At 42.6% G+C, this 27,503-nt stretch overlaps 1 protein-coding gene across 5 annotated transcripts in view; it reads right to left on the reverse strand.

Moving 5' to 3' along the window:
- kiaa1549la (KIAA1549-like a) overlaps positions 1-27,503 on the reverse strand; it is an 85,621-nt gene that overhangs the window by 48,980 nt on the left and 9,138 nt on the right. For 3 of the 5 annotated variants that reach the window (XM_068602635.1, XM_068602636.1, XM_068602634.1), the window contains exons 3-4: positions 3,537-4,172; positions 421-1,281 (exon numbers count right to left, since the gene is read on the reverse strand). In XM_068602635.1, coding sequence (XP_068458736.1) covers positions 421-1,281; positions 3,537-4,172 — 1,497 coding nt within the window. Of the gene's footprint in view, positions 1-420; positions 1,282-2,420; positions 2,615-3,536; positions 4,173-27,503 lie in introns of those variants that run through there. The other 2 variants (XM_068602638.1, XM_068602637.1) reach the window with 2 other exon arrangements.

The following is a 27,503-nucleotide window of genomic DNA, read 5'->3' on the forward strand; positions in this document are numbered from 1 at the left end:
GACTGAGTTCATATTTGGCTTTTTGACATTCTTTGAAAAATCTCACTTTGACCCCAATTATTGCCTAAAATAAGAACATGGAAATAATATTTACATAAAACAGGAGCTTGGACTTTGGCCTCGGGTTAAATGTCTCCTTGATTACTTAGCAGCTGCTGCAATAAACAGTAAAGGCTTCAGTATCACAGCATCTCTGTTCAATGTAATCAAAGGCTACGGTCTCCAGCTTCCTATCAATAGAAGTGTTTATGCTTGGAGAATATCTGCCCCTGCGTTTGTGCAAGTTCTAATTAATTTCTGTGTGTGTAATTACATCTTGGACATAAAAAGCTACATTATGTCTGAGTCTCTGAAATGGAATATCTCCTCTATTCATTATTGAAAAACGATTTTTCCAAGGATGATGTTTTAGTCTCGTACCTGTTCTGACCCAGAACTTCTCAGTCACGTTGCACGGTAGAGGACTTTCCTCTGCGCTGGTACTGGAGGGAGGTTCAGTGGTCGTGGTGGGCGGCGCCGTGGTTTCGATTGGGATGAAGACGGTGGTGGCGGGTGCCTCTGTTGTCGTGGTCGTAGTGGTGGTTGTAGTGGTGGTAGCAGCAGTAGTAGTAGTTGCAGCTGTAGTGGTTGTAGTGGTGGGAAGCGTAGTGGTCGTGGTGGTGGTGGTGGTAGTTGGGAGTGTGGTTGGGGGGGTGGTGGTTGGGGCGACCGTAGTAGTGGTGGTGGTAGTAGCAGGTGTGGTCGTCGTGGTGGTTGTGGGCTGAGTCGTAGCCGCCGTGGTCAGTTTGAGGCTTGTTGTTTGCCGGGCGGTAGTATCAGCGGTGGTTGTATTTGGTGATGCTGTTACAGCGCTCCCAGTGGTCGCCGCCTGTGTCGTCATCTCAGCGGTGGTCACAGCAAGAGTGGTCGTTGAGGGCGTCGTCGTGGTTACTGTCGTCAGCTGAAGGCTCTCGTTGGTCACAGTGTCTGGGCTCGTGGTTGGAGAAACTGTACTGGGTCCCGATGGCGTTTGTGCTCCCGCCGTTTTGGATAACGGTAAAGTTGAGGTGGTGATGGTGATGGTGGTGGTGGGTGATAGGGATGTGTCTATGGTGGTGGTTGATGTGGTTGTGTGCCGTACGGTGTTTCTGGTGCGCACGGGCATGGTGGTGTTCCACTGGTGGGTGGAGAATGGGCTGGTGACGTTGGCAGGGAGTGTGATGTCGTGGTCGCCCACTGTGGACAGGTGCGACTCGGGGACAGTGGGGAGATCCCAGGCTGGCAGGCTGCTCACCGACTCCTCTGCAGGGGGGAAAGAATAGGAAAATCAATGGTAATAAAGGATATTCTTCTGTGTATTTATCTGACAATAATCCCCTGAAAAGACCAAAACCAACAACGAAGCGACCCTCGACATGAAGCATCTGTGAAGCCTGACGCAGCTTATTCCACTGAGTTACAGAGCAGCATTGTTGTCCAACACTATCAAAAACACAGCGATGAGTCACACTGTTGCACTGGATGACTTCATTCCCATGAACACACACACGCTCGTTTTGAGTCCATCCCACATACACCGTCTCTCGGCGCCACGAATACTCACGAAACCAAACACGTGGCTGAAAATAGTTCCCAACCAATGCAGCATTTCCTCCCGTTTTAGTAACGTTTGTTATAAACTACACTGTCCAGCTTGTTTTGGGAAATCAGTTAGCCGGTTTTAAAAAAACTAAATGAAGAACTAATGGGCTCGGAATGTCAGAGTCGGACTACCAAATTGTTGGTTTTGGTCTCCTTATTGGATATATTAAAAATAATGAAAAGAGACACATCACCAACCTTGTCCTTCAACATATAAAACATGATACTATGTGATAGTGACCATAGAGACGGGTCTAACAATGAGGCTGGTATAGGAGCAATATGGTGTAGTGTGTGAACCTAATAAACCACGATACCCTGCTTTCATCTGCACCCAGCTTAGACTCGGAAATTTGGTATCTATTTTTTATTTCTTAAAGGTGCTGCTGCATTCAAGATGCATGCGAAGATCCATTTAACATTCATCCATCCTCATTTTTAAGTACATGAGAGAAAGAGCGCATTAGTTCAAAAATGCCCGTAAGAAATGGAAATCCAATTCTAATGTGTAAACGAGAGGAGCATTTTAATGTCAGGGGGTTCATTTAATCCATCTAAATCGCCTCTAACGCGGGGAAATCAGAAGCACGTTCGATGAGAGGCGTGACTGAGGCTGGAGCGAGCAAGAGGGAGGCAATCAATCCTCTCAGACAGAGAGAGATCCACATCCCCCATCTCACCTTCCCCGCCCATTGCCACCCGAGGACGCGTGGTACTGCGACCGTGACGCTGACTCCATGCGACGCCAGCATTTGTTCGCATTTGCGTCGGACGCCAAAAAGGACACTTGGAGGAATTACCTTGTTGCTGATGTCAGCGCTATTGTGGTGATGATGCGGAAGGAGGTGGAGGAGACATGGAGGTAGTGGGATGGGACAGGGCGAGGGCAACAGGACGAGGGCAAAGATGATGGTGACAACATGATGAAAGGTGATGACAAACTGATGATGATGATGACGATGATGATGATGATGATGATGATGATGATGATGATGATGGTTGTTTAGGTGGCTATGATGATGGCAAAGGCTGAAAATAACATCGTGATGACAGCAGTTAATGACGATGACGATTGAGGCTCAAAACAGCTGACCGCTCGCTAAACCACACCCCCTTGTGCACTGTTGCAGCGCTGTCAAGCTTTTATTTTACTCTGGAATATATTCAGTTCTCAAAGGCATTGATAGTTTTACCAACACCTTTGGATGTTTTTTTACACAAAAGCAGGGTTTTAATTTTATTAACTTGCTCACCTGTCGTTACTTTTCTACAGCATTGCCTGTCAGCTGACATGTATGTCTTTTGTGCCAACTCATTTTAAACGGCGGGTTGGTGAATTTTCTGAAAGTGTTTTTAAACTAGCTCGCAGCGCTAGCTTTCAAGAGTGGCTTACTATGGTCTTACAGCCACAGATATCGTAGTTTTTCTTTCTTTTTTTGCCAGAGCATTTGATTTATGTCAGGATTTTTTTCATGAAGATTATCAACCCTGCTTTTAAAGCAGTAAAAGAGTCGTAAGCATATGCACTTGATGGCTAATTATCCATGATATTGTGCTAAAGGCTGATGCTACATATCCCAGATAAAAACATTGCTCATTGCTCCAGTGTGCTCTTAATGATTAGGAATGAATGCATTCCATACACTTTTGCTCTTGCCTTTTTGGGTTGAGAGAGGCTAAGAAAAGAGACAGCACCCTCCACTCTCTTCTAACGCACAGTGCAGCTCTAATTAGAGCCCTGTGAGCATCGTTTCTGCATGTAGAGAAATCAGAGCTTGACAGGCCAGCTGCTGCTAAGCTATGATTGCTGTTTGGGGAAGGTGGTGAGGGGGGGGGGGGGCTTGGTGAAAGAGTACTGACAATATGAAAGTCAAAGTTGAATTTGGTTTAAATGACAGAAGAATGCTGCACCATACCCAAACTGTAGCTGCTATTGCTGCTGGAGGAGTTGCTGTCGACGACGACCAGGGAGACGTTGTCTGGTCTCGCTGTCTGACTGTCTCTTCTGTTGGCCGGGGAGGAGGAGGAGGAGGGCAAAGAGGACGCCTTTGTTGTAGTTGAGGAGGAAGAGGAAGAGGAGGAGGCTTTGGATGAGGATAAAGAGGTGCCTTTGGTCCAAGCAGCTTTAGACAGCAGCCCTAAAGGTTTTCTCGGTGCTGGTGCTGGCAGCCCATCGGTGGGGGCCAATGAGAGGGCCACCCGCTCTCTTTGGCCCTCACCGCGCTGCTCCGGCCAGGCAACCGGGTCCCTGGGCACACTTGGCAGGCCTCCCTCCTCCTCCTCCACGGGACTCCATTCAGCCCCGGCTTTAGCCCGGGTCTCCGTGAAGACGGCGCCATCTGCCCCGGCGCGCACTCCCGCTACCGCTTGGGTCCAAACCGCCGCTCGGGCCGCGGCAAAAACGCTAACCCCGGGCCAGCGCCTGGGTCCGGCATCTTTGTCTTTCGCCCCAGGTGTGTATCCAGTCAGGCGGATGGCTGAGAGGTTGGGGGATGCTGTGGGGTCCCGAGCCATGACAGCCTGTCCTAGTGACTCTTGGTGGCCTCCCTCAGCTGTAAAACAGGGAGCAGGGCAGGGAGATGGAGGAAGGGATGGATGAGGGGAAGAAAAGAAATAGGGTTGAATTAGGTGTTCTGAGCAGTCTCGTCTGTCTCATCTGTCCCACTCCAGTCTCAGATATTCAGCTACTCATCTTTCATGTGGCCCTTCCATAAACATAAAAACACACATGCATGCACGCATACAAATACACACATACACACGCGCTGGAGCCCTTGAATCATCAGTCCTCGTAATGCCACCGCAACTGTCTGACCACCAGGAGATTTAAAACTGATCTGCTCTCACAGACTCATCATGGGAGCATACACACTTTTGGCAAGTGCACATGTGCATATTCTTCCTCTTTCTCTCCTCTGTGTCACACACACATACACACACACTTACCCAAAGGGATTAAATAAAAAACTGCGATGGTGGAAAAATAGTAATAATGTCTAAAGTAGGTCAGTTATGTTTTAGAGGATAAAGCATAGGGAATTAATTTAGATGTTCCAGAGTGCATAAATTAGGACACACACACACACACACCCTAATCAGCTGTGATTTCACAGATACTAATCTAATCTGTTAGGTTAGCCATGCAAGCCCCGTGGATGTATTATTACTGGAGCATACTCAACCACTCGGACTCACAGCTCAGACCAATATTGATGAGACTGATTTTTCGAGCAAAGTTTGGTTGGAGTTATGCAAGTAATGGCAGCTTCATAGAGTCTCTTTTTTATTTAATTTTTTTTTTTTACATCAATTGAGTCAGATACATGGAAATGGACCAGCAAAGATAGCATCCAGTCAAAACCTTTAGCTTCAGCCTTCATCTCCATAAAGGTTTGGCAGACTGAGGCGATTATCCTGCCTAATACATTTAGTATCAAAGGCACCTTGCAAAGATGAGGACGAAAAAAAATAAACGCTGCTGACTGAGCGACGCATTTTACCGCATGTGCTCGTTTGTTCTGGAGCAGAGAGGTTCTGTTCAGGCGTCACTCGAGGCTGACGTCCAGTTTCATCAGTTCTCTTTCAATGTAAAGCTGATATTTTCTTTCTTTTTCTTCTTCTATTGGATCGAAGCACACACTCATTTCAGCTTTCAGAATTGTTTAGTGTGCATTGCACACTTCCCACGCTCCCTCAAGTCTCTGCGGAGGATTGGTTAATTAAAAGACAGTGATTCTGACCGAGAGGGGCTTTACAGAAGCGGCTCTGGGCTTAGCTGCTCCATATCCTCGGAACACCTGCTATAAAGGCTTTCACCACCCCGCTTTTAACTACCGCCACCGTGCAGTCTGCCCCCTCGTCAAAAGGTGTCACATCACAACTGTCATCAAAAAATGAAAAGGAGTCCGTTGTCTATTTCAATTTCTGCCTTTTTTTTTTCCTGGTCAGCGTTGTGCGTTAGTACCGGCATCCAGAGCTGCATTTGTCAGTTTGAGGAAGCAGAAAACGACAAAGCTCGAAACGGCTGGGGCGATTACCGCAGAGTACAGCGACGCGCTTGTTAAAACTTAACTGGAATATCATATTGCCTTTTGTGGCAATTTATCTCGATCAGGACCACGACAGCTCTTTTTTTTTGACTGGTTCCAAACAGATGGTGACGCGAAACGGAATACCTGCTGCTCACATGTATTTCATCAATTTTGGAAAATAAATATGCTTCAAGAATGCTGTCATAATCCTAAAACCTTGGACAACGTGTGGACCTCTCTGCACTGACAATACCAAAGCTCAATGGGATATTAAACCTGAGCTAATCCTTTTTTGTGTGTAATCAACGCATCAAAGGCCTCATGTACTTATAATCCTGCAGAGAGTTTTGATCCGACACTGCCGTTCCCCTCAGCTCTACGGAGCATTTTAGCATCTTTTAGCGCATTGTTTTAGTTTTCCGGGCCCAACGGTTTTTCTCGCATCAGCATCAGCATCAGCATATAGAAACACGACTCTAAACTCATGCTTATTGTTGTTCTGCTTCTGCTGGAAGGGTATAGGCAATCATTTGCTAATGTTTACTGTAACAACTGAACGGTGATAGTATGACCATTTTCTGCTGCCCCTAAGTGAACCCTTAAGAACCGCGTCTTTTCATTCAGAATATCTAACTATGGAGCATCTAGAGAACCGTCCATCCGATCGGCATTACACTGAGTGGGTGTATTGCGGAGGACCCCATGGAGTACAGTGTTGAATTTGGTGCACTTTAAATAAAAAATGGAGCATTTTTGTCTGCAGCAAGCCTTTCCAGGCAGCGGCAGTCTAATTTCTTGAATCTAGTCACGTCATAATATTACATACATACAATTTGCTCTCAGCATTTAACCCATCCTTAGTAATTTAGGAGCACGGTTAGGCTTACCGGACTCACTAACAATACAACTGAACTCTTACTCACTTCCCTAAAGAGCTGACATTGAATTGATCTCCTTGCATTTCATTGATGAGCTTGCCTGCTCTGATTTTGCTATTTAACTCACACTGTCTTGGATTTCTATATTTATTCATATGTTTTTGTTTCTTTTGGTTAATGTTGGTTAGTTTTTTAATGATTTATATATTTGCATCTTGAATGTTTTATTTGTACCTACATACACTGTACTAGTGATTCTTGCCCTAAGTCTATATGTTTCTTCTTCGGACCCTTATATGCCATTAGAAACAATGAAACTGGTTTGATAATGGGGCCCCGCAATCAAAAGAAAATGAACACGTGCTTGCGGATAGCTATTAGGAATCAATTTGTTTGAAAGGAAGTAATAAAAGGATGAATGGATAATGGAGGGATGCATAAATGTGCTGATGGTTCGAACGACTACAACATATGCATAGCTGTTAGCAGAGTTTTGAGTGTGTTCTCCTCCGACAGCTAGCCACCTGCTCTGGCTGAGAGCAACATATGTGACTTTACCATCAGATCTCTGACAAAACGCTAGGATAGAAGAACCTCCACTGAGAACAAATATGGACTGGAGAGATGGATGGGAGACCAGAAAGTGTGGATAAAAACGGATGAATGTGGATCAGGACATTACTGACCTGCTTTATCTTTTTGGACAAAAACACACAGAGGACTTTTTTTGGTGCCAAGTTCTGTGTATGTACACTCCGCTTATAGTAGATTAAGAGAATTAACACATAGAAATGGTGCACAAAGCGCTACTGGCAATTTACAGAGCTTTAGGCTTCTGTCATTTTTTGTATTGACCAATGTGCTTTGCCAGCTGGCATTGTTCCCACTGGTGCCTTGCTAAATCTCTGTAAATGCCAACACAACGCTATAAAGCTTTGCCAGGTCACTGCAGATTTTGGACCATTCAGATTACTAATTCCCAGGAGCCTGTGATAATATAACGGTCAACATCTTTGGTCCATAGCCACGGCTTTGCCCTCCTCGGTCCCATGTAGTGTATGTATGTGCCAAGCAGAGTTGATCTATGCTGCCACCCTGACTGTGAGCAGGACAGGTGGTTAGGAAGTGTGAGAATGATCTGTAGCCAGCTGGTCCTCAGCTCCGTGAAACTCAGTCAGGAGGAGGAGTCTGGTTGGCTGAATCTGCCAACTAGCCAACTGGTGGCAAGTTTTATTATAGTAATCATCAAACAGGCCAGATGAAATATAATAAACGTCTTAATCTCCATCTTAGAGCTGTACCAGACTGTCTAGTCTCATTTATAAGATTTGGTTGCAGTCCAGAATACACGTGATCTGTAATAATGAAGACAGTGTAGTTTCACCTCATTAGTGTAAGGAAGGTGGTGGTGCTGGCAGACATTGCTCCAGCCTCAGAGAGCGGTGAAGAAAAAGAACACAGTGTGCCGAAAGCTGTGCATGGGGAAACATTCTTTTTCACCATCCCCATTCATAAAGTTATTGAGATGGTGTGAAAAAGAAAAAAAAAGTGTGTCCAGATTGGCGGCATCCTATTCCAAGATTTAGGGTTAGCAAAAATGTCAAACTTTCAGAAGGTTACAGCCAACTGGCACTGTAGCTGCTAACGTGAAGCTTCACATCTTATCTTCACTTTGTGAGGTGGCAGCCTCAAACAACATCAAGCAAAGGCTGACTGATTTGAAATTCCCATTTCTATGTCCTACATCCTGCATGCTGGGTAGGAGTCTTTCACATGTCTCGCTCACAGTTAGAATTGCCACATTTTGTATCAGAAAATATGTTTTTTGAAAGATCTTTGGCTGCACTATGTATGGCTCTATGGAGGATGGTTGGCAAGGCTAACAACATTCCCATCAGCCACTGTGACTAATTAGCAAGCGTTTTGGGTCCCCAAATAAGATGAGGACCATAGTATATCAAATCAAATACCAGCATGCGAGCACGACAATGTAGTTGCCAGAAAGAATTTTGTTGTTGTCCATTTCCGCAAACCTTGTATACATTGTATAGTGATGATTCTGAACCAATAATATATTACATGAATAGATTTTGGATCAGCATAAACACTGAACTCCATGTGGTCAATGTTTGGTTAAGGTTAGAAAAAATAATAATAACGTAACCACTGTCACAACGTAACAGGCATATATAAATACATTAACTGAATCCAAAAATGTAATCACTCAACATATCCATTGTTTGCAGACTAATTGCAAGACTAATATTAATGTTTTTTTTATTTTGTAATCTTACTCTTAAGATTTATTGTTTTGCTTATTTCAGCTTCATAGTGAAACTTTCTTCACCAGGCAAAGTATTTCTTTGTAGTAGAGAGAAGTCCCTCTGTTGTTTTAAGATGGTCAGTTAGGATACAGTTGTATATTATTGTCAACATGTGAACTGGAAAAGGCTGCCTAAACGTCTACAATTTAATATAGTCATTTCCGAGGCGTTGGAAGATGAAGCAATAGGATTCTTTTTACAAATTCAATCTGTTTATACAACAATTTTTCCCTTCAAAAGAAAAGCCTTAGTGGTTAGAGTGGGAGTTTTGGTAACAAGTCAAAGCGTTGTGGTACGAGACTCAGTGGGAGTAAAGATGGTCCCAGGCCAGTAGGCTTTGTCCAACAGTGGGGATGCTGTCCAACAGGATGGACATATAACCATTTCCTGGAACTATTCGGGGCATCCATCTGTCTGTGTGGAAGCAAGGGCAGGAAGCAATTTGGATGGATTGTCAAATGGATGGATGGTCAGGTAAACAGATCAATGGAGGATAATGAGAGGGCTATACTGGGTTCTGTCAGGCATTCCTGAGTTTCCATATTTGGCAACAGGTTCCTCTGACCTGGAATGTCGCTTTGACAGCACCGAAGTGATCGAGAGAGGGTCCATCTGTTTGTGTGAGAAAGTGCAGAGAGCATCTGTCAGGATGGATGAGTGGAGTGTAACATTGTACCCTTACTATTATACCTGGGTGTCTCTAACATTGTGAAAGAAAAACACATAGGTTTGGACCTTTCCACTATGCGCATTCTGTCCATGACTGTGAACTAACTGTGCCGTTTTGAGCCGAAGTTTTGGACCACAAAGGACGAGAAATGTTTGATTTGTGACGCTTAAATGTGTGGTTTCCTGTATAATATCTCCTCATTTGACTTGGGCGCTGAATTTTCCCTACTTGCTGTTGTCTACACTGTATGACATTTCCAGGCGGCAACCTCAGCTTTTGTCTAGTGAAGCCAATGAGGATGTAACTTAAACTTGCATTCTCTCATGACCACCAGCGGGCAACTCCTCTGGTTGTATAGAAGTCTATGAGAAAACGACTCTATTTCTCTCTTGATTTGTTCTCAGTAAACATTGTAAACATGAGTTTTTGCTTTCAATCTCTAGTTTCAAGTCTTATTCAATACAGCATGATGTTCATTTAGTAAATCATGGTCCATTTAGAGTTTACCATTTACAGTGTTTGTCAGATTGCTGCCACTTCCAGAGACATGTACATCACTCCTCCGCATTCCAAATATAGTAACTTCCATTTACCGAATGCAAAGAAGGCAAAATGGGAACGAACGTAATCCAGGACAGCAACAGCAACATTGCAGAACTCAAAGCTTCATAACGGCAGTCCACAAACCAATGGCTCACGATGACTATGTCCACTTCTTAAACACAGTCTATGGTCTTTTTCAGTAAATATCACAATATAAAATGTGCTTTTTGTGTATAAAAAGTACAAACAGTGGACGGCAGCCAGTATTCTTCTCAGACTGACGACTACAAGACTACTCTTTTAAAAGATTACATCCCTAGCCTGATCTCAAGAGCACAGCTGATGATGTTTGTTTACATGTTTGGATACGGTTCCTCATATTGTCGTTGTCGCAACTATGACTAATTTATCAAATCAACTTTTATTTTACGTTAAAGTTGTTTTAGGGGAAACACCCTGTTTGTGGTTAACATTCAAAGTTACAGAATTTAAGTTACATAAACATTTCTCCAACTTGATGCCCAAAAGGGCTAAGAACACAATTGTTAAATATCATAGTCCAGTATGTTCATTTGCATAAACATTACTGACGTGGAGGGAAAGGGATCCGAAAAATTGTACACTTCATACTGTGAAAGTGAAGATTGCAATCTCTCATTCAGTTTTAAAGTTAATAAATCAATTATCTCTGCAGCTTCTGTACGTGAGATTGGGTTACATTTTGCTTTTTGTCTCTGAGTGAGTTTGTGTGTGCGTGCGTGTGTGTGTGTCTGTGTGCATGTGTGTGCGCGTGTGTGTCACAGAATGTTGAGAAAATGCCAAAATGCCATTTTTCACAGCTGTTAAATTGAAACATTCTGGGCGTTTGAGTCAACCAGTCCCCAAAAAGACAAAAAAAGCTGTGTCATGCTCTGTGTGCTGCAGGTCGTACCGATACCTCACAGAACATTACCAGGGGCGCGTAAAAACAACAATCGAGGAATAATCACTCCTTCTTCTGCCTCTTTGGCTTCGGATACGTTTTATGTAGTTAGCAAAAGAAGAATCCGGAGCTTTTCATGTTCCATTCCAACTTCTTGAGGTGTCAGTGTAACAGGGCTCCTCCAAATCAAAAAGGAAAAGAAGAAAAGAGCCATAATTCCCATCTCATACACACATTCACGAGCAGAAAACGTACTGAAGTTGCACAAAACATTAAGACGTAAACCTCATGCACTCATTATATGAGAAGAAACAACGCAGAGAAACATGCTTCTGCTGCTGGCTCTCCGCGGTCCTCCTCAGGGATGCTGTCACCGGGGCAACCGTCGCCGCGGACAGCAGGAGAAAAGGAGAAGCAGTGTTCTGTGCTAGTATGACGTCTGATGGAAACGCAGCTGCAACAAGCGCACGATTAATTCATGGCTTTCATAGACACAGAGATCCTGAACAAGCACGGACCAAAAACATCTGGCAATAAAACGATGAACACAAAGATATTTCTTGATTTTAATCACAATCACCCGCAACGTCTCACAGGAATCAGACAACCAGCCTACAGTTTCATCAGTGACCTGCATTTGCACAGCTTATCATAAGAGGCGGCGTTCAGACATTATTTTTAATGGCGGGATGAAAACACATATGAGGGCTTAACACACTGTGGCAACGGCTCAAAGATAAACGATAAACGGGACCCATAAATTGTTTATTAATCCATCATAATAAAATTATGATCGCTGGGGGATTGCGAGCGTTAGTTGGCTAAGAAACGCAACAGACACAAAAAACGTTTAAATGTATTCCTAAAAGAGAATACTTGATTATGTTGTAGATATAGAATTCATTAGAAGGTCAGTGGTGATGAAAACAAAAGTAATAAGAGTTTCAGCTGTAAAATATTGAATATGTTTTTTTATATATATTTTAAATATTTAGACCTCAGGCTGCTTTATTTCAAATGTCTCACACTCTTTCATGTGAGAGGCCAGGAGGACAGCTACTGAGCAACCCACATAAAAATAAAACAAATCTCCATGTTATGTAGAGCAAGCCATCATCATACACATGGACTTCCCATTGCTCCAGAGATCCAGACATGTCACTGTGAAGGAATCTTCAACATTCACGGTAAGATTTCACCATTTTCGCCGCCTTTAGGTGTGTGGACTTTACAGACCGCACTAACTGCTGTGCCGAAGAGGATCAACAGCATAACAAAACAGATGGACTGCATCTACGCATCATCGACTTGTGGCCAAGTAGATTTTTGGGCTCAAAAGATCAACACGCAGCGAGAAGTATCGTTAAACGAACGGAAATGTGGGGAAACACATACCATGTCCTGACTCCCCCAAACTCCACTGAGGACTTAACTTGACAAAGACAGAATACAACTCACATCTTAAGGAAAGTTCCTGTGTCTTTCTTACGCAATGCTAACTTTTAAAAGAGGGTTTCTGCAGGCTGGGAACTGGGCATCAGTTTTGGGTTGTTGAAAACAGATATTTGGTTGCCATATTCAGTTGTTGAAGAAGATAAAAATATTTTTTTTTAGAAATTGAGATACTATGCAGTTATACTAGATTAATAAAGAAGATGTGGCTCGAAAGAATAAAACGTCATTGCAGTAACCGTACAAAATTCCTTTTATGTTGTATTTTATCAGGAAGTTAAAACTTCTGATCCTAAGGGCAATATTCATCAGCAATGTGATGCGATTCTATATATAGATTTATTTTGGGTGAACGTTTTGCTGTCCTTAATGTTTACATTGTAATGTGGAGACCAAAAGCGCCAAAAAAATCGGTTGCGGACTTCTCAAAATGGTTGCCTGTCGGTAACCTGGCAACTGTTACTGCCGAGGCCTCTAATTATCCCTGAACTGCATTCCAGAAATGTTGGGATGTTGGCAGAAAAGCAATAATAATGTCGCCATGTCGGCTACTTGAAACTGCAGGTGCCAGTAAGCAAACTAATGCAGGGCGGTCTGTTGGGATATCTATTACTGCTCGGTTGGTATCTCGCCGGCTGGCAGACGGCCTCTGTACTGCTTTGCTTCTTATCAGGCATCTGGCAGTGTCTGGCAATAGTTAGGCCGTCTGGCTATGCTACCCGACCTGAGGTTCTAACAAGCCGTCCTGGTGCTCATTAGATTGAGCGTATTGTTCAGAAACCTGTAGTTTGGTTAGTTAGGGGGGGGCGACTGTCGTGGTGCAATGTGTTCATCAGCAGTGTTTTGGCTCACCGCGAGAGTAATAATAAAAGGCAGAACTCATGCCATCTAGAAGGTTGATATTCTTGTTCATGATTCATATCCGCAATGAATTTCCAATTAATTGCTTTGTCATTTTGTCTCGATATCTTTTCCCAAGATATTAGTTTGCTTGAGAGAATTATTTGCATTTTCTATGCTAACCAGCAGAGGCTGGTCCGGTTGCAAAAAGAAGTCAGATTGTATAGAAGTCTATGAGAAAATAACTGACTTACATTATTCCCTCAGTAAACATTGTAAATAAGTAGTTTTGGGGCGGCTGTAGCTCACGGGGAGTGGTCGTTCTGAAACCACAAGGTAACCGGTTCGATCCCTGGTCTCCCCACAGTTCACATGTCAAAGTGTCCTTGAGCAAAGCACTGAACCCCCAGTTGCTCCCAGGGTGCCAGCACATTTCTCCTTTATTACTAAGGATGGGTAAAATGCAGAGAGTAATATCCGGACCGTTGTCCGCCTGTTAGTGAAACCTGTGACCTGTGATTTAGACCAAAACAGGGTATGTTTAGGGCAGGGCTAACTGTGATTGACAGGTTGACGCTACAGTGACTCACTATCGCCTCTTGTGGTAAAAGTGAATTACAAGAAAGGTTGGTGTCGGGGGCCAGCTGGGTTAGTGATTTCTTTTGTAGATTTCTGTGCCAAATCTTACACATTGCACCTCAATGGTAGCATAACAAACTGGAGACAATTATTATTGTTATTAGTATAATGTGTGAAGAACCTTCTCAGGCGAAGTGTGAGAATATTCTGATCGGTCTAAAGACTGCTATGCCACAGGAAATAGCAGGGTATGAAATATTCTGGCCAGTAATAGCAAAATAGTACAAACTGATTGGGTTTGTTATAAAACATTTCATATCAAATTGATGATGAGAAACAATGTGCACCGGGACACAAAACACGAAAGCGGAGCAGCTGAGAACAATTTTAATGTCTAGGACGTTTAATGCTTCATGTTTTGCACACATTTTCACCAACAGAGCCTGACCTGAGAACGACGCAGACACACAATAACACCAGTGAGGCAGTAGGATTGCAGCCGTGCAACAATTAGGACTAAACACACACATGCACACACACACACGCAGGTAGACAGAAGGCAGCGCGGCGCCTCATCTGTGCTGCTCCGTCACTGGGTCCCGTATGACTGGCTGGACACGGTCATGTGACAGCTGCGGGGCGCTCGGCGGGTCAGCACAGTCTAGCATAAACAGAACTGGGGAAACGTCCTGGGCTGCTACAAGGCAGACCTCAATTGACCCGTGCACTTCCAACAAACACACACACACACACACACACACACCCACACACACACACACACACACACACACACAAACACACGCAAGCAAGTCGCAGAAGAAGACTCGAGCACTCAGACAGACTCACATTTTCATTCCATGATTAAAATAGACGTCTATACTGTTACACACACACTCTTTACACGCAGACACAAAACACCACTCCGTCTCTGTTTTTCTGTGTGTGTCTTTTACACACGCACAAACACACGCACACACACACACACACACACACACACACACACACACACACACAAACGTATATCAGATTTTGTAGGAAATCTGAAATCCTTCTCAAAAAGCAGTTTGGATCATGTTGGAGCCTCTCAAAGAATCAGAGAGAGGAAATGCAGAGAGGGTTGGGGGTGTGGAAAAGATCACAAGGCAAATCCAGGTGTATCAAGAAGCCTATTGAAGCAAAAGGCAGCGACAACAACAACAACTCTGGAAAGCTGTATGGAAGTCAGGAAGCTGGATTTCAATGTATTTGATAGCAACAATCTGTAGCAGTGCAGACAAGCTCAGATGTTGATTTCTGATGCACGGCTCCAACAGCATTGAAAGTACAGCAGGTGGCTAAACCGTACATCTGCGTTACGTATATTCAAATATGTGATCATACAGAAAATTAACGTGACCTCTCCTTTTGCGCAGGAAATTTTCTTTTTTGGATATTAAACAATATTAAATATTATTAATATTGGATATTTGGATATTAAACACATCGTTGCTCAATTTGGCACACTCAGTAGTTTTGCTGCTACAGCCTTAATTGACCTAGATATACGTTTCTAAAATGTTGTTTCTCCCTAAAAACCCTGTGGAGCTAATGTTAGCGGAGTACGTTAGCACATCAATAAGAAGCAGCAGCACTTCTATGCTATGCTAGCTGCTGAAGGTATACTGAATGTACACAGATGCTACTTTTGCTTTTTAAATATTGTAACAGTGAATAAAGACCAACCTGGCTTTACAGGAACAACGTTGCTCCTTAAATTTATATATATATATATATATATATATATATATATATATATATATATATATATATATATATATATATATATATATATATATATATAAACTTAAGTCAGTGCAAATCAATATGTGAACTGAGAAAAAAAGTTTGCTAGAATTCTGGATTCATGTTTTTTATACACTCTGAGGCCAGCAGTCAGGGGTATTTCTGTTGAAATCTTAATTAAATATTTTATGAAGCAGTTGCCTTTTACTTTTACCGGCTTATGTTAAAAGGCGAAAGAAAAAAAAAGTCTAACACCCCAAAATATCAACCAACTAGCAGTCCCTGCTTGTTGCTATTCATTGTTTTTTGGGGTCATGCAGAATCTTCCGGGGGGTGGTCTTCAACCGTCTCGGACACAAACACAGTTGTGGAGGCTCTTACCCGGCTAAACCAAGATTACTTATTATAATATCTATTAATTCAAATGGTGGTGCGTCTTATGGAACAGGGAGATTATGCTGCCGTCTCCCTGGACACTTTACCAGACACTCTCCTCTTTAAGAGCTTGGGTCATTTTCATATTTTTACACTGAGTTGCATTCACCAAATTCTCTGAACTGGATATAAATATATATCAGATGTTTCACGACATCAAGGCCACCTGTTTTTGAGTAGGTGTGCGTTGGCGAGGTGTGAGCATTAGCATAATTAACACTGACAAACTAGCTACCGGCTCTGCTCTATTTTTAGGCAATACATTTTCACCACAGTCCTCCGGGTCTTGTTTTCGGAAATCAGCTGCCGAAAAACAGCACATTTGGCGGCGGCAGTGACAGGATGGGCCAAAACAATAACAGAATACCACTACGGCTGGTAACGGCACATCATCAGAGCTGCACAAGAGAGGGAATCGATTGACATGAAGTCATATGCTAAAAATACATCTTGCTAAAGCAAAATGGTATACGACTTCGATAAGACATGACGTGATTATTACTGTTACGACATAAAGAACACAAGGCACCTGTTGGAGTGAGAGAATGAATGCTAACAAAATAAAGCCCTGCTAGCAGCTCTTTGAAGCAACACAGGGTGGTGCTTTGTGCTAGTTGCTAACATCAGTATGCTAAAATGCACACAATTGCAATGCTAACGCAATGATGTTTGAGGTAGCTGTAATGTTTACCAAGGTCACCACCTTAGTTTAGCATGCTAGTGTTAACTAATTGATCAAAATGTCGCGTTAAGAGGAAAAGTTACCAAATCAGAAAGGTTTAATCGTCCAGGAAATCAGGAATGTCTCCACAAAATGTCACTACAATGAATAGCTGTTGAGATAGTTAGGTCTGGACCACAGTGGTGGACTGACATTGCCACAGAGCCATGTCATTATTAGCATAGCTTAATACAAGACCATCTCATATACTGTAATGTATTTTGCAGAAAGTTCATTTTAGCTTTATTTATTCATTTGAGTTGATTTTAAAATACCTAAACTCCAACTTTAGTTGGAGAAAGCGGGACTATCTGTGCATGACTTGTACAACACGCATTTTGAATTTCATTTTTCTCCATCCCGCTGCTAAAAAGCCCCTCGTACGCTACAGAGCGGCACAGAGGCCCCATCCTCTCTTCGTCATGGAAATGTTACTTACATGGCTGTGGAAAATTGGAGCAGCAAAGGTCAATTGATTCTCTCTGTTATCTAATGTGTTCTAATCCGTCTCTCTGCTGGAAACGCTGCACTGCGGGTCATACGTTTATTGAATTAAATAGAAATGGACTGTATGTAGCTGTATTTTCACAAACAGCACCACTCTACACATTTCCTTTGTCCTCTCAGCTGGGGGAAGATGCTTAAGCACTGCAGCTTGGCGACTGCAGAGCAGCGAGCCAATGAAATACAGACAAGGCTGATGAATGTTCAGGATGAAGGATTTCACAGATTTTCCTCCAGAGCGATAAGTGATGTCAGCTTTGATTATACTAAGTTGTTTGTTTCATTTATTGGCTGTAATGGTTGTTAAAATGAGGACCTCTTGGCGAAAAAATCCATCTCCAATGGTCGGTCACAGCTTTCCCAGCTCACTATTTCTAAGAATAAACCACAAAACCCTCAGCTCTGTATTAAAGATGACGTTTTAATACAGCACTTTAAACAATTAAGGATTAGGGTTTTGCTAAGCTGATCACCTTCCTGTATTTTTATTACACAGGATGCATCTCATTAAATTGCCTGCCACACACACGCACACACACACACACACACACACACACACACACACAAACACGCTCCGTGTACGTCAGTGAACTCCGAAGCCTTTTGCTCATGCGGAGCGACACACACGGGGGACAAAAACTATTACATCATCTGCCTAAATCCATTTTCTGTGGCACACACACAAACAGAGAGAAAGAGCTGCACATACAGTGTCAGGGACAATCACTCATACAGACACAGACACAGACACACACACACACACACACACACACACAAACCATAGACAAGCACACACAGCAACCCATACATTCAAGCGTGCAAACAAACACGGCAACGAGCACATCCGAAGCATACAAACATGTTAAATAGAGGACTACTCACACGGGAGCACAGGCAGACTTACAGAAGAAAAAACACAAACAAATAACACATCCAAACCTAAGGAAAACACACACACACACACAAACACATACACACACCCCGTCTTAGATCCCATCTCTCGCTTCATTTCCCACAGCCAACCTGCTGCTGCTGAGGCCTCGCTTGCGTGACAGCAACTCCGTGGTGACAGATGATGACAGATCGCTGAGGAAGTGTTCACATGAGTGTATGTTTGTGGGCGTGCAGTTGTGTGCGTACTATAAGGAGAATAGATGGATGTGGCTGAGGTCTTGTTTGGTTATCCGATGATTTCGAACAGTTTGTACTTTTTAGATGTCAAAACTTGTCGAAATACAGCAGCTTGGTTAGTCGCCCTACAGGTCAGATTATGGCGCTCCAGGTAGTTCTCGCGTCAGTTTTGCACCTGCACGGCTGCCTCCAGTGGCAGTTATGCCAAAGGAAAAACTAGGTTGATTTGTGGATCAAACAAACATAGGACCTTCAGAAAGGACACCGCTGTTTTTGTCCTGAGTGAAACTAAGCCAATGCTGACTTTTGTCACATATAAGTTGCATAAGTAACATAGGTAACATACAACTACCTAACTTATGTCACCTATGTCAGCGGTCCCCAACCACCGCGCCACGGATACATTCGTCTGTGCATCTAAGCCTCTTGACACACATGTCAAGAGGTAACGTGATACGTTACCCCAAAAATTTAACTTCAAAGTCTGTTTCAACTCTGTCGGTGTTCTGGATTAAAATTAATTTAGAATATATTGAAATCTCAAAAAAAAAAATCCTGCTTTTATTTCAAACATCAAGTCTTACGTTTAAGTTACGGAGTAGACTTGACGTAAAGATTTAAGTTACTGAGTAGACTGGACATAAAGAACACGCGGTGTCTCCCATCACCCCGAGAAACAAGCTCAGGGCTCCCACAAATTCGGCGTAATGGAGAGCTGTATTTATATGCCCTTTGAAATTGTCTTTATGCCAGTCCTATAATTGTATTACATTATATATGTATTACGTCATATGTATTACATCATAATTATTAGGTCATATTTATTACGGGGGCCTCCTGCCACCCCGGGGAAGACCCAGGACACGCTGGAGGGATTACATTTCTCGGCTGGCCTTGGAACGCCTCGGGGTCCCCCGGAATGAACTGGAAAGTGTTGCGGGTGAGAGGGAAGCCTGGGTGAGCCTGCTGGGCCTGCTGCCACTGCGACCTCACCCCGGATAAGCAGCTGATAATGGATGGATGGATATTTATTATGCCACATTTATCGCCCACACCGTGAAGGCTGGTGCGTGAAAATACTGTCTTACACAAAACTGGTCCATGGCGCAAAAAATGTTGGGGACCGCTGACATACATCACATAGTTAGAGGTAACATACTTGAAGTACTGAACTTACGTTCACATACGTATCGTAGGTAACTCAGTTAACGTAAGTTAAGTAAGCAATGTAGGTAATATAAGTAACATAAGTAACTCAGGTAATGTAAATAATGTACGTAACTCAAGTAACTTAAGTACGTAGGCAACGTAGATAACATAAGTAACGAAGTATTTCATTCACGTCACATACTTATCTTACATAACATACTTAACTTACCTTAACTTATGTTCATAACTTAAGTTAAGTAACCATCGTACCAAACCATGATCCTTCTCCTAATCTAGTGGCTTTGTTTAAATTCACCTTAACCGCTCATTGAAGTAACATTACAACTAAAACACCAAAAGGTTTTTAAGATCAACCCTTCTGTCAACATAACAGAACTGTGGAGAACAGGCGTGTAAGAGAGGAATAAAGCGTACTTTGGTAAAGTGTTATTGAATGTACGGCCTTTAGAGAATCTTTAAATCAATTCTAAAACAAACAGGAAGCGCATTTAAAAATTCCAAGACAGATATGAGGTCCACATTTTGATCTAAAGATTTTGCAGCTGTGTACCAATAAATCTGTCAGGCAACCTGGCATCGTAAAGGAAATAAATCACAACCCCAGCAGGCAAAGATTTGGATCAAAAAAAAAAAAATTAAGCAAATGTAACTTGACAACTAAAGTTTAAAGAGGGTATAATTAAAGCAGAAGGCAGGAGCTGCATGAGAAAGGCTGAGAAATGTAAGTTGCTGTAGAGCAGCGGGGAAATCTTTAATGAACAGGCTGTGAGGAAAAGCAAAGCAGCTTTTGACATCATAAGAGAAGAGTGTGGAGAAAAAGAAGCAGCTTTCAAAGCGGAACAAAGAGCTTTGGCGCACTAGCCACGGAGGGAAGAGGAGTCCGGTGCATCATACGTCCTGCGCCGCTCATTCCTGTGCATCCTCAGACACTGAATTTTGCAGCACCAGTGGCCAAACCGTGACGCTCAACAAAGCAAGCGGTAGGGCTGAGAAACCAAGCAACTTATCTCAAAGTTTGGGCAAACCTCGGGGGATTTAGAGCTCATGCGTCGACAATGCAAACATGCATAAAGTCCAATTCAGACTGTCAGGAAGAATGTGTCCTTAAGTTTCATCAGTGACCTAAGAGCTCTGTCTTTCTGCAGCACTATAGTCACTGGAACGTGTCCAACCGAATGTGAAGCTACGAATATATCCCGGCTGCATTATTGATTTGTCAGAGTATTGTTTGCTGCTGCACGCTTGCATTATAGATAGCGTTGTCTTGGGGTAAAGGAGTTTGTAAATGTGGCATACTTTTTAGCTCCCAAAGAGAAAAAAGGCAAGTCAAAAAGTTTTATTTTTTTGTATTTGCGTCTTTTTACTTAAATATGTTATGGAATTTGAAAGGCTTGAGGCCATTGAAGCCTCTAGAATCTAAATCCACAGACCAACAAATGCATAAAAAGACAACATGTACAAGTCAATGGGACTCGTAATGACGAACCCATTGATAATTATCACCCGACCCCGCAGGCCCCCTGAGCTCTACAGGTAGTCAGCTTTACAGCGGCAGAAATACACTCATGTGATACAGGAAACGATACATCAATTTATGACGCGATTGTAACAAAAGCAGATTTGCGGATTTGAACAGGACTGGATGCAAATGACTGACAGATTCCTGGGTACTGGAGTTCAAAACTTAGATTGTGAAAGAAAGCGTGGATTGTTTTTGCTTGTTAACGAGGCCTTCAAGTCGAGATTTTACAAAATGCACATCTCCGAGGTGCAGCAGACTCACTCGGCTCTGGGAAAACAGCAGCCGATGATTCCCAATACTTCGCACAGGTCAACCGGCACCCCCCAAAATACCTCTTAGTGGCTTTTAGTGGAGCTCTGCATCCACGCAACGTCAAAACGCTGAGCGGCTTGCTTTATTTTTAGATTTCAATTCCCATCCCTGGGAAGGATAAAATGGAGAGCGTGAGTCTGTTAGATTAAGTGGCGTCTGCTTTTGGAGCACAGATCTGACACTAGGGGGTGGGGGGGGATTCAATCTCGTTTTATTGAATCCAGACAGCAATATGTGAGACGCGCAGTAATTAAATAGTTTTAAGAGCCTTAGTTTAATCTCCTCAATGGGAGGTGCTTTAATTTTATCTCATAAAAACTAACCGAGACTCAAAGTTAGATAAAAAAAAAATCTATCTATACAGTAATATATTTACGGAATTATGAAATCTATTGAAAATGCATTGGTTTTTATGTGACGGTTTGCAAAGGTGTTGTGTAAACAGAACGTTTGTGAATTTTATTTGGATCACTGTTTATATCACTGTATTGTTGTTGAGCTGAGATGCTATTTCAATACCAGAACACAACTAACAGTAATTAAAGTATGTATGTCTTTTATCTCTGCAAAAGTACCAACACCTTAACATAAACATACTTAATTCCATTAAGTACAAGTATTATTTTAGTATTAGTTTAGTTTTTTAGGCTAATTAGGACAAAGCACAACGAGCAGTAAACACATCTAGCATATGGATTTAAATTTGGTCCACGTGGTGAACATGAGCCCCGCTAGCCACTCTCTTCTATCTCTGTTTTGGTCTCCATTAACCCACAGCAAAAGTATGCTATGCTGCACTCTCACTTCTGAATTTTGCACTTCATTTCCTTGCTAGTCACTAATGTTTGGTACCGAACACGGTGGCGTTTGGCTCGACTTAGCTGCCTGATGCTGGTGGAAAATGCAAGCCCCGACTGGAGCAGGGAAATAAAGTGAAAATATAAGAAAACTGAAACTGAAACAGTGTGGTCTGGTGATAATTTATAGTTACATTGTTAGACGCTGCAGCTTTAAGAATCTGAAGTGTATCAATCGCAGCAGAACGGTTGCTTTTAGAGTGTTACATTACAGGATTAGCATCACGCTGGGTCCCTCGACAAAAAAAGCCCATGAACTTTGTTTAATTATTCCTGATTATTCTATAATATTAGCTCTGCCGCAAACAAACACTCATGACACACAAACGTTTTGTTCAGCAAAATAATCTTCACTAAAGAACACCAGCTTTAGGATCTTTTGAAATGTGAGCAAAAGTAAAAATCCAACGTTAAGGCGGAGTAGTGTTGGGCATCAGGACATTTTGTAGTCTCATTCAGCCTTTTTTTAAAAACCTAAATGCTTTAGAAGTTGCGAGAGAGGTTTGTCTTAAGCTTGCGGAAAAACCACAGACCTTATTTTAGGCAAACCCACTAAATTCGCGACGAGTGAACCGGAAGCGCAGAAATGCAGACTCCTTCACGGGTCGTAGGACTCATTCCTGAAGTGCTCTTTGAGTCAGCGATAGGGGGGTCTTAGCGCCCCATGCCTCTCCCCCTTATCTACCCGTGTTTTTTTCTTTATTTTTTACTTAATTCAGGTTCAAGAGGCTTTTCTTTTTGATTTCCAGTGTAGAGCCACTCTAGCTTAGCGTCTCTTTAAACGCACAGGAAGGGAAGTTCAAAGCTCTAATTCGCTCATAATTTCCTATTTATTCAAGTGTGCCCTCCAACCGAACACACTTGTGTCGTCACACAAGTGAACACTCACTCAATCTCTCTCTCTCTCACACACACACACACCTACACGCACAGACACACACTTTATTGCAAGAGGAGAATCAAAGTGGACTGTTAAGGCACTTTTTAAACATTGTGTGTGTGTGTGTGTGTGTGTGTGTGTGTGTGTGTGTGTGTGTGTGTGTGCGTGCGCGTGAGTGCGTGAGGCGGTATTGATTTACCCAGCAAAACACATGCCAAAAACTGCTGCAGGATGCACCACGTGACTGCATGAGCCAATACGTGAGCTGGATGAGTTTGATTGGCCCTTGATGGCTCCTGATGTGTGTGTGTGTGTGTGTTTGCCCTTACTGTGTCCCCTGTGGTGCATGTGTGTGTGTGTTTGGTAAGACACATATGGTGCGAGTGCAGAGTTCCATTTCATTACCGACTGCGGAGATCACAGATATTAATCTGATTGAGCGAGTCATCCTCATCCCGAACTCGACTCGCTCGCCGTGTCGGTCACTGCGCTCCAACCGCCGCGTTGCTGTCGAGACGGCGATGTTGATGAAAACGAAGCCTTCGCGGCTCTTTAAAAACTACAGTAAAGGGAATAAAGTCTCCACTAATTAGTCTCTGCCTGTTATGTAACTGTCTGAATCATGTACATCATGCTCGGAGTGCAACATCTCTACCGACAGTTTGTGCCAGTTAAGAAGACAAAAAGAGGGATTTTAACCGCAGGACTCAGCAACAGCACTTCAATCCTAAAGTATAAAAAAAGACACAAACCAAAGATACTGTTGTCCACCTTTCATCTCAAAGCTTTCGGAGCTCAAAGTCCAGGCCCTGGTTTCATAACGCCTCTTCCGCAAAACAACCGCTGATCTTGGCAGGGGATTTCAGACAGCCATCTGACAGCAAACGGGTACGTCTCCTTCACACGGACCCCCAGAATCTCATCTGGGTTGCTGAGCGCTGGGTTTACAGCTTCCTAACACCTCAAACTAGGTCTGATTATGTACAGTTATGAATATTTTATGTAGATTTCCTTCTTCTTCTTCGTCTTCTTCTTCTTCTTCTTGGGGACGATAAATAGAAGAAAATAGCAAGTGTGTGCGGTCAGAATCGCAAAGGTTGACTTTGATTTACCCGGGAGGGGTAATTGCCTTCCTTCATCTAAACCGATTGTTCAGTTCATGGAACGATGAATCTTCGCTCCACCAGACAGACCTTAATGACGAGAATAAGCTGCCATGCGGGATTTATTTATTTTCAACATGTGCATGACATTGCTTGAAATGAATTATCTTTTCTTATTTAATAATTGGACTGCCATTTAAGCACAATCTCATTTATGAATATTACTGTTTATGTGCCTTGCAAATATGTCGGTGTGGCCCTGAAACACCACAATTTGGAAAGGAGGCCTTAGATATTAGCTGCTGTTTAAAATGCAGTGTGAAGGATGATAGACGAAATCCTGGCCGGGGTCAAATTCAGAGAAGCTGTTTGTAAGCGTCTTCATGTTGAAGATAATAATTAATGCATCACCAGGGAAACGGATGAGAGACGCACCACGAAAAACAAGAGCTTCATGGGGAAAAAACTGTTATATTACCATACAAATATACCATCACACACAATCTTCATTTTCGCAGGAAGTAGTGTGTTTTCTTTGCAGTGAAGAAGAAAAATGAGCCATTGCTAGACACGGTTACATCATCTAAATTCTCAGAAAAATCTGATGTGAGATATTTGGAGGTAAGGTCATTTAATGGTTTTGACTTGCGTCACACTCTACAAACTGGACGCCAACTGGCAACCTTCCAGTCACAAGCTTCTCCAACCTTTAAGCTCCATTACCCCAAAACTCAATAGCTCGTGGTAACTTACGGAAACGCTCGGCTTAGCTAATAAACATGGATGAGCGTGTAAAACCGTTGCAGTGAGCTATTACAGACTAGCATTCCTAGAAAGGAGAAACTGGAGTTAATTCCTTGTGGTTTTATGCCTCAGGTTGCCGTCTAAGTCCATGTTTGTCCAAAATATCACTGCATCATAATTTTATCCTATAAGCAGTTGTGAGAAATGTCAAAATTAGCACATGAACTCTGGAGTTATAGCCAACAATGTGTTTCGTGAGAGCGCAGTGCCCTTGACCTTTTACCACTAAATTCCAGTCTGTTCATCCTAAAGTCCAAATTGACGTCTGCGACAAATATGAAGAAATCCCCTTGAGGCTGTTTCAGAGACATTGCGTTAACGAGAATGGGACGGACACACAGACGGACAGAAAACACAAAGCCTCCGGCCACGACTGTCGCCAGCGGGGAGGCATAACAATGCAGCTGTTACCCACACAACTGTGACTTCGAGGCCACACGTCAGACACACAAATGGAAAGACACTTGGACAGACCGGTGCTCTCACACGCACACACACACACACACACACGTGCACGCACGCACACAGAGCAGCGAGTGAGTGATGGCGTGAGGGACGGAGGTGAGCAGCTGCAGTGATACATGGCGAGTTGAAGGAGGGCAGGCCAAGCAACTATAAATCCTTTTCTCTCCCAGGCAACCCGCAGGATTAAATTTTCATTCTGCCTCTCGCTCTCCTCTCCCCCCTTTCTGCCTCAGATGCTGCAGACGGAAAATAAATCCCTGCCGTCTGCTTGTCGGCCCGTTCGGAGGAGGCTGAAACCACCTCCTGTGGATGCTAGAAACTCTTCAATATTTAAGAAAGAAGACAAAAGCATTGATTTTTTCCACTCAATCATCCCAAGCCGGGTTGAATCTTCTCTTCCCGAGCCTCGCGTTCACGGAGAAATTCACTTGTGTTGTGTGAAATCTTTTTTTTGTTGTTTATTTGAATAAATACAGCAATCAGCGAGCTGATGATGGTGATGGTGATGATCACGAAGGTGCTGCTATCGAGCGAGGAAGTCAAGTCATGAAGTGCGCTTCTTTCACTCCCTTTGTTTTCTCCTCATGCTGTCAGTCTTTTTAACATTTCTGGTCTAATTTCTGTTTCATATTGAACGAAAGGGAAACAAGACTTAATTCTGGTTGACATCAACCACGGCTCTTCTGCAGGGGAATTTCTTTCTCCCAAACCCAGGGTTGACGCTTCATCTCAAGAGTTGTTGTTCCCAGGAGACAGTGTGTACTCTCCATCAGGAGGAGGGGGGGGTAGATATATAGAAAATATATAAAAACATTTCTTCTTTTTTTTGGCAATTTAATCACGGAACTCCTAAAAGCACAAATCTGCGACAGCACCGAACAATTCTCTCAAAGTGTTGTTTCTGAACAGAATTTGTGACCTTGAGAAGTTACGGATGTCCAACTTGCATTGGTTCCATTTCAGCTACGAAATAATTGACTGACATTTTACATTTGGATCAGCTGCAAAATTTACTTGATTCTTCCATCTGTCCGTGGATTTTTTTTTTTAATGCGCTGCTGACAGACTGGAAGAAATAGGGATGAAAAAATAAAACAATATTGCGAAAAAAAATCTTGTGTGCCCACAAAAGTATGTTTTAAAAGGATCTTTGAATAACATGTAAACATTTTATCAGGCTAATGAAAAGGAAGTCGTCACTTCAACCTGTGCACATCAGTCAGGGTCATACATTACGATGAACACAAAGGTTTCTTGGACTCAATAATATGAACACACTTCACGCTGTCATGTTATTAGTTTGTGGCTTTTTATTCGGAGCATGCTGTATATTCTCGGTGCTCGTACTCATGAAAGTGTTGGACGCAACCTCTTTACCTGAAGACACACACTACACTGTCAATACAGTATTTAAATACAGAACCTGTATCCTATACTTACAAGGCTCAAACTCGGATTCCTAAATGCTCTAATTGGTTAGTAGGTGCATTCTGGGAATGGGGAGTAAGGTAAAAGGCAGTGTTCAGCAACCAAGATAACAGTGTGGCAGTGTTATTTACAAAAAACACAAAAGGGTGTTTTTCATTTAGTGTAAAGCAGAAAATGTTCTTTGTGTGTGCACAAAACAATTGTAATACATGACCAACATAATCTATCAGTCTCTGTACGGGTGAACATATTGTAAGTATTTTCAGAAGAAATATATATATATATATATATATATATATATATATATATATATATATATATATATATATATATATATATATATATGTATATATATATCATTTGGAGAAAATCTAATTGTTGTTTTATTATTTTAAAGGATGTATTGTCAGACGCTTCATTTTATGATTTACACATGTGCCTTTTTCTACTTTGTGTCCTGTGTTAAACCAGAAGTCGGCATTGACATATTTTTCACCTAACTGTCGTATTTTAGTAGCGTCACTTCCGGA

Source organism: Clinocottus analis, unplaced genomic scaffold, assembly GCF_023055335.1.
Source record: "Clinocottus analis isolate CAN_PGR_092001 unplaced genomic scaffold, fCliAna1.0.p SCAF_6, whole genome shotgun sequence".
In the NCBI taxonomy this organism is placed as follows: Eukaryota; Metazoa; Chordata; class Actinopteri; order Perciformes; family Cottidae; genus Clinocottus; species Clinocottus analis.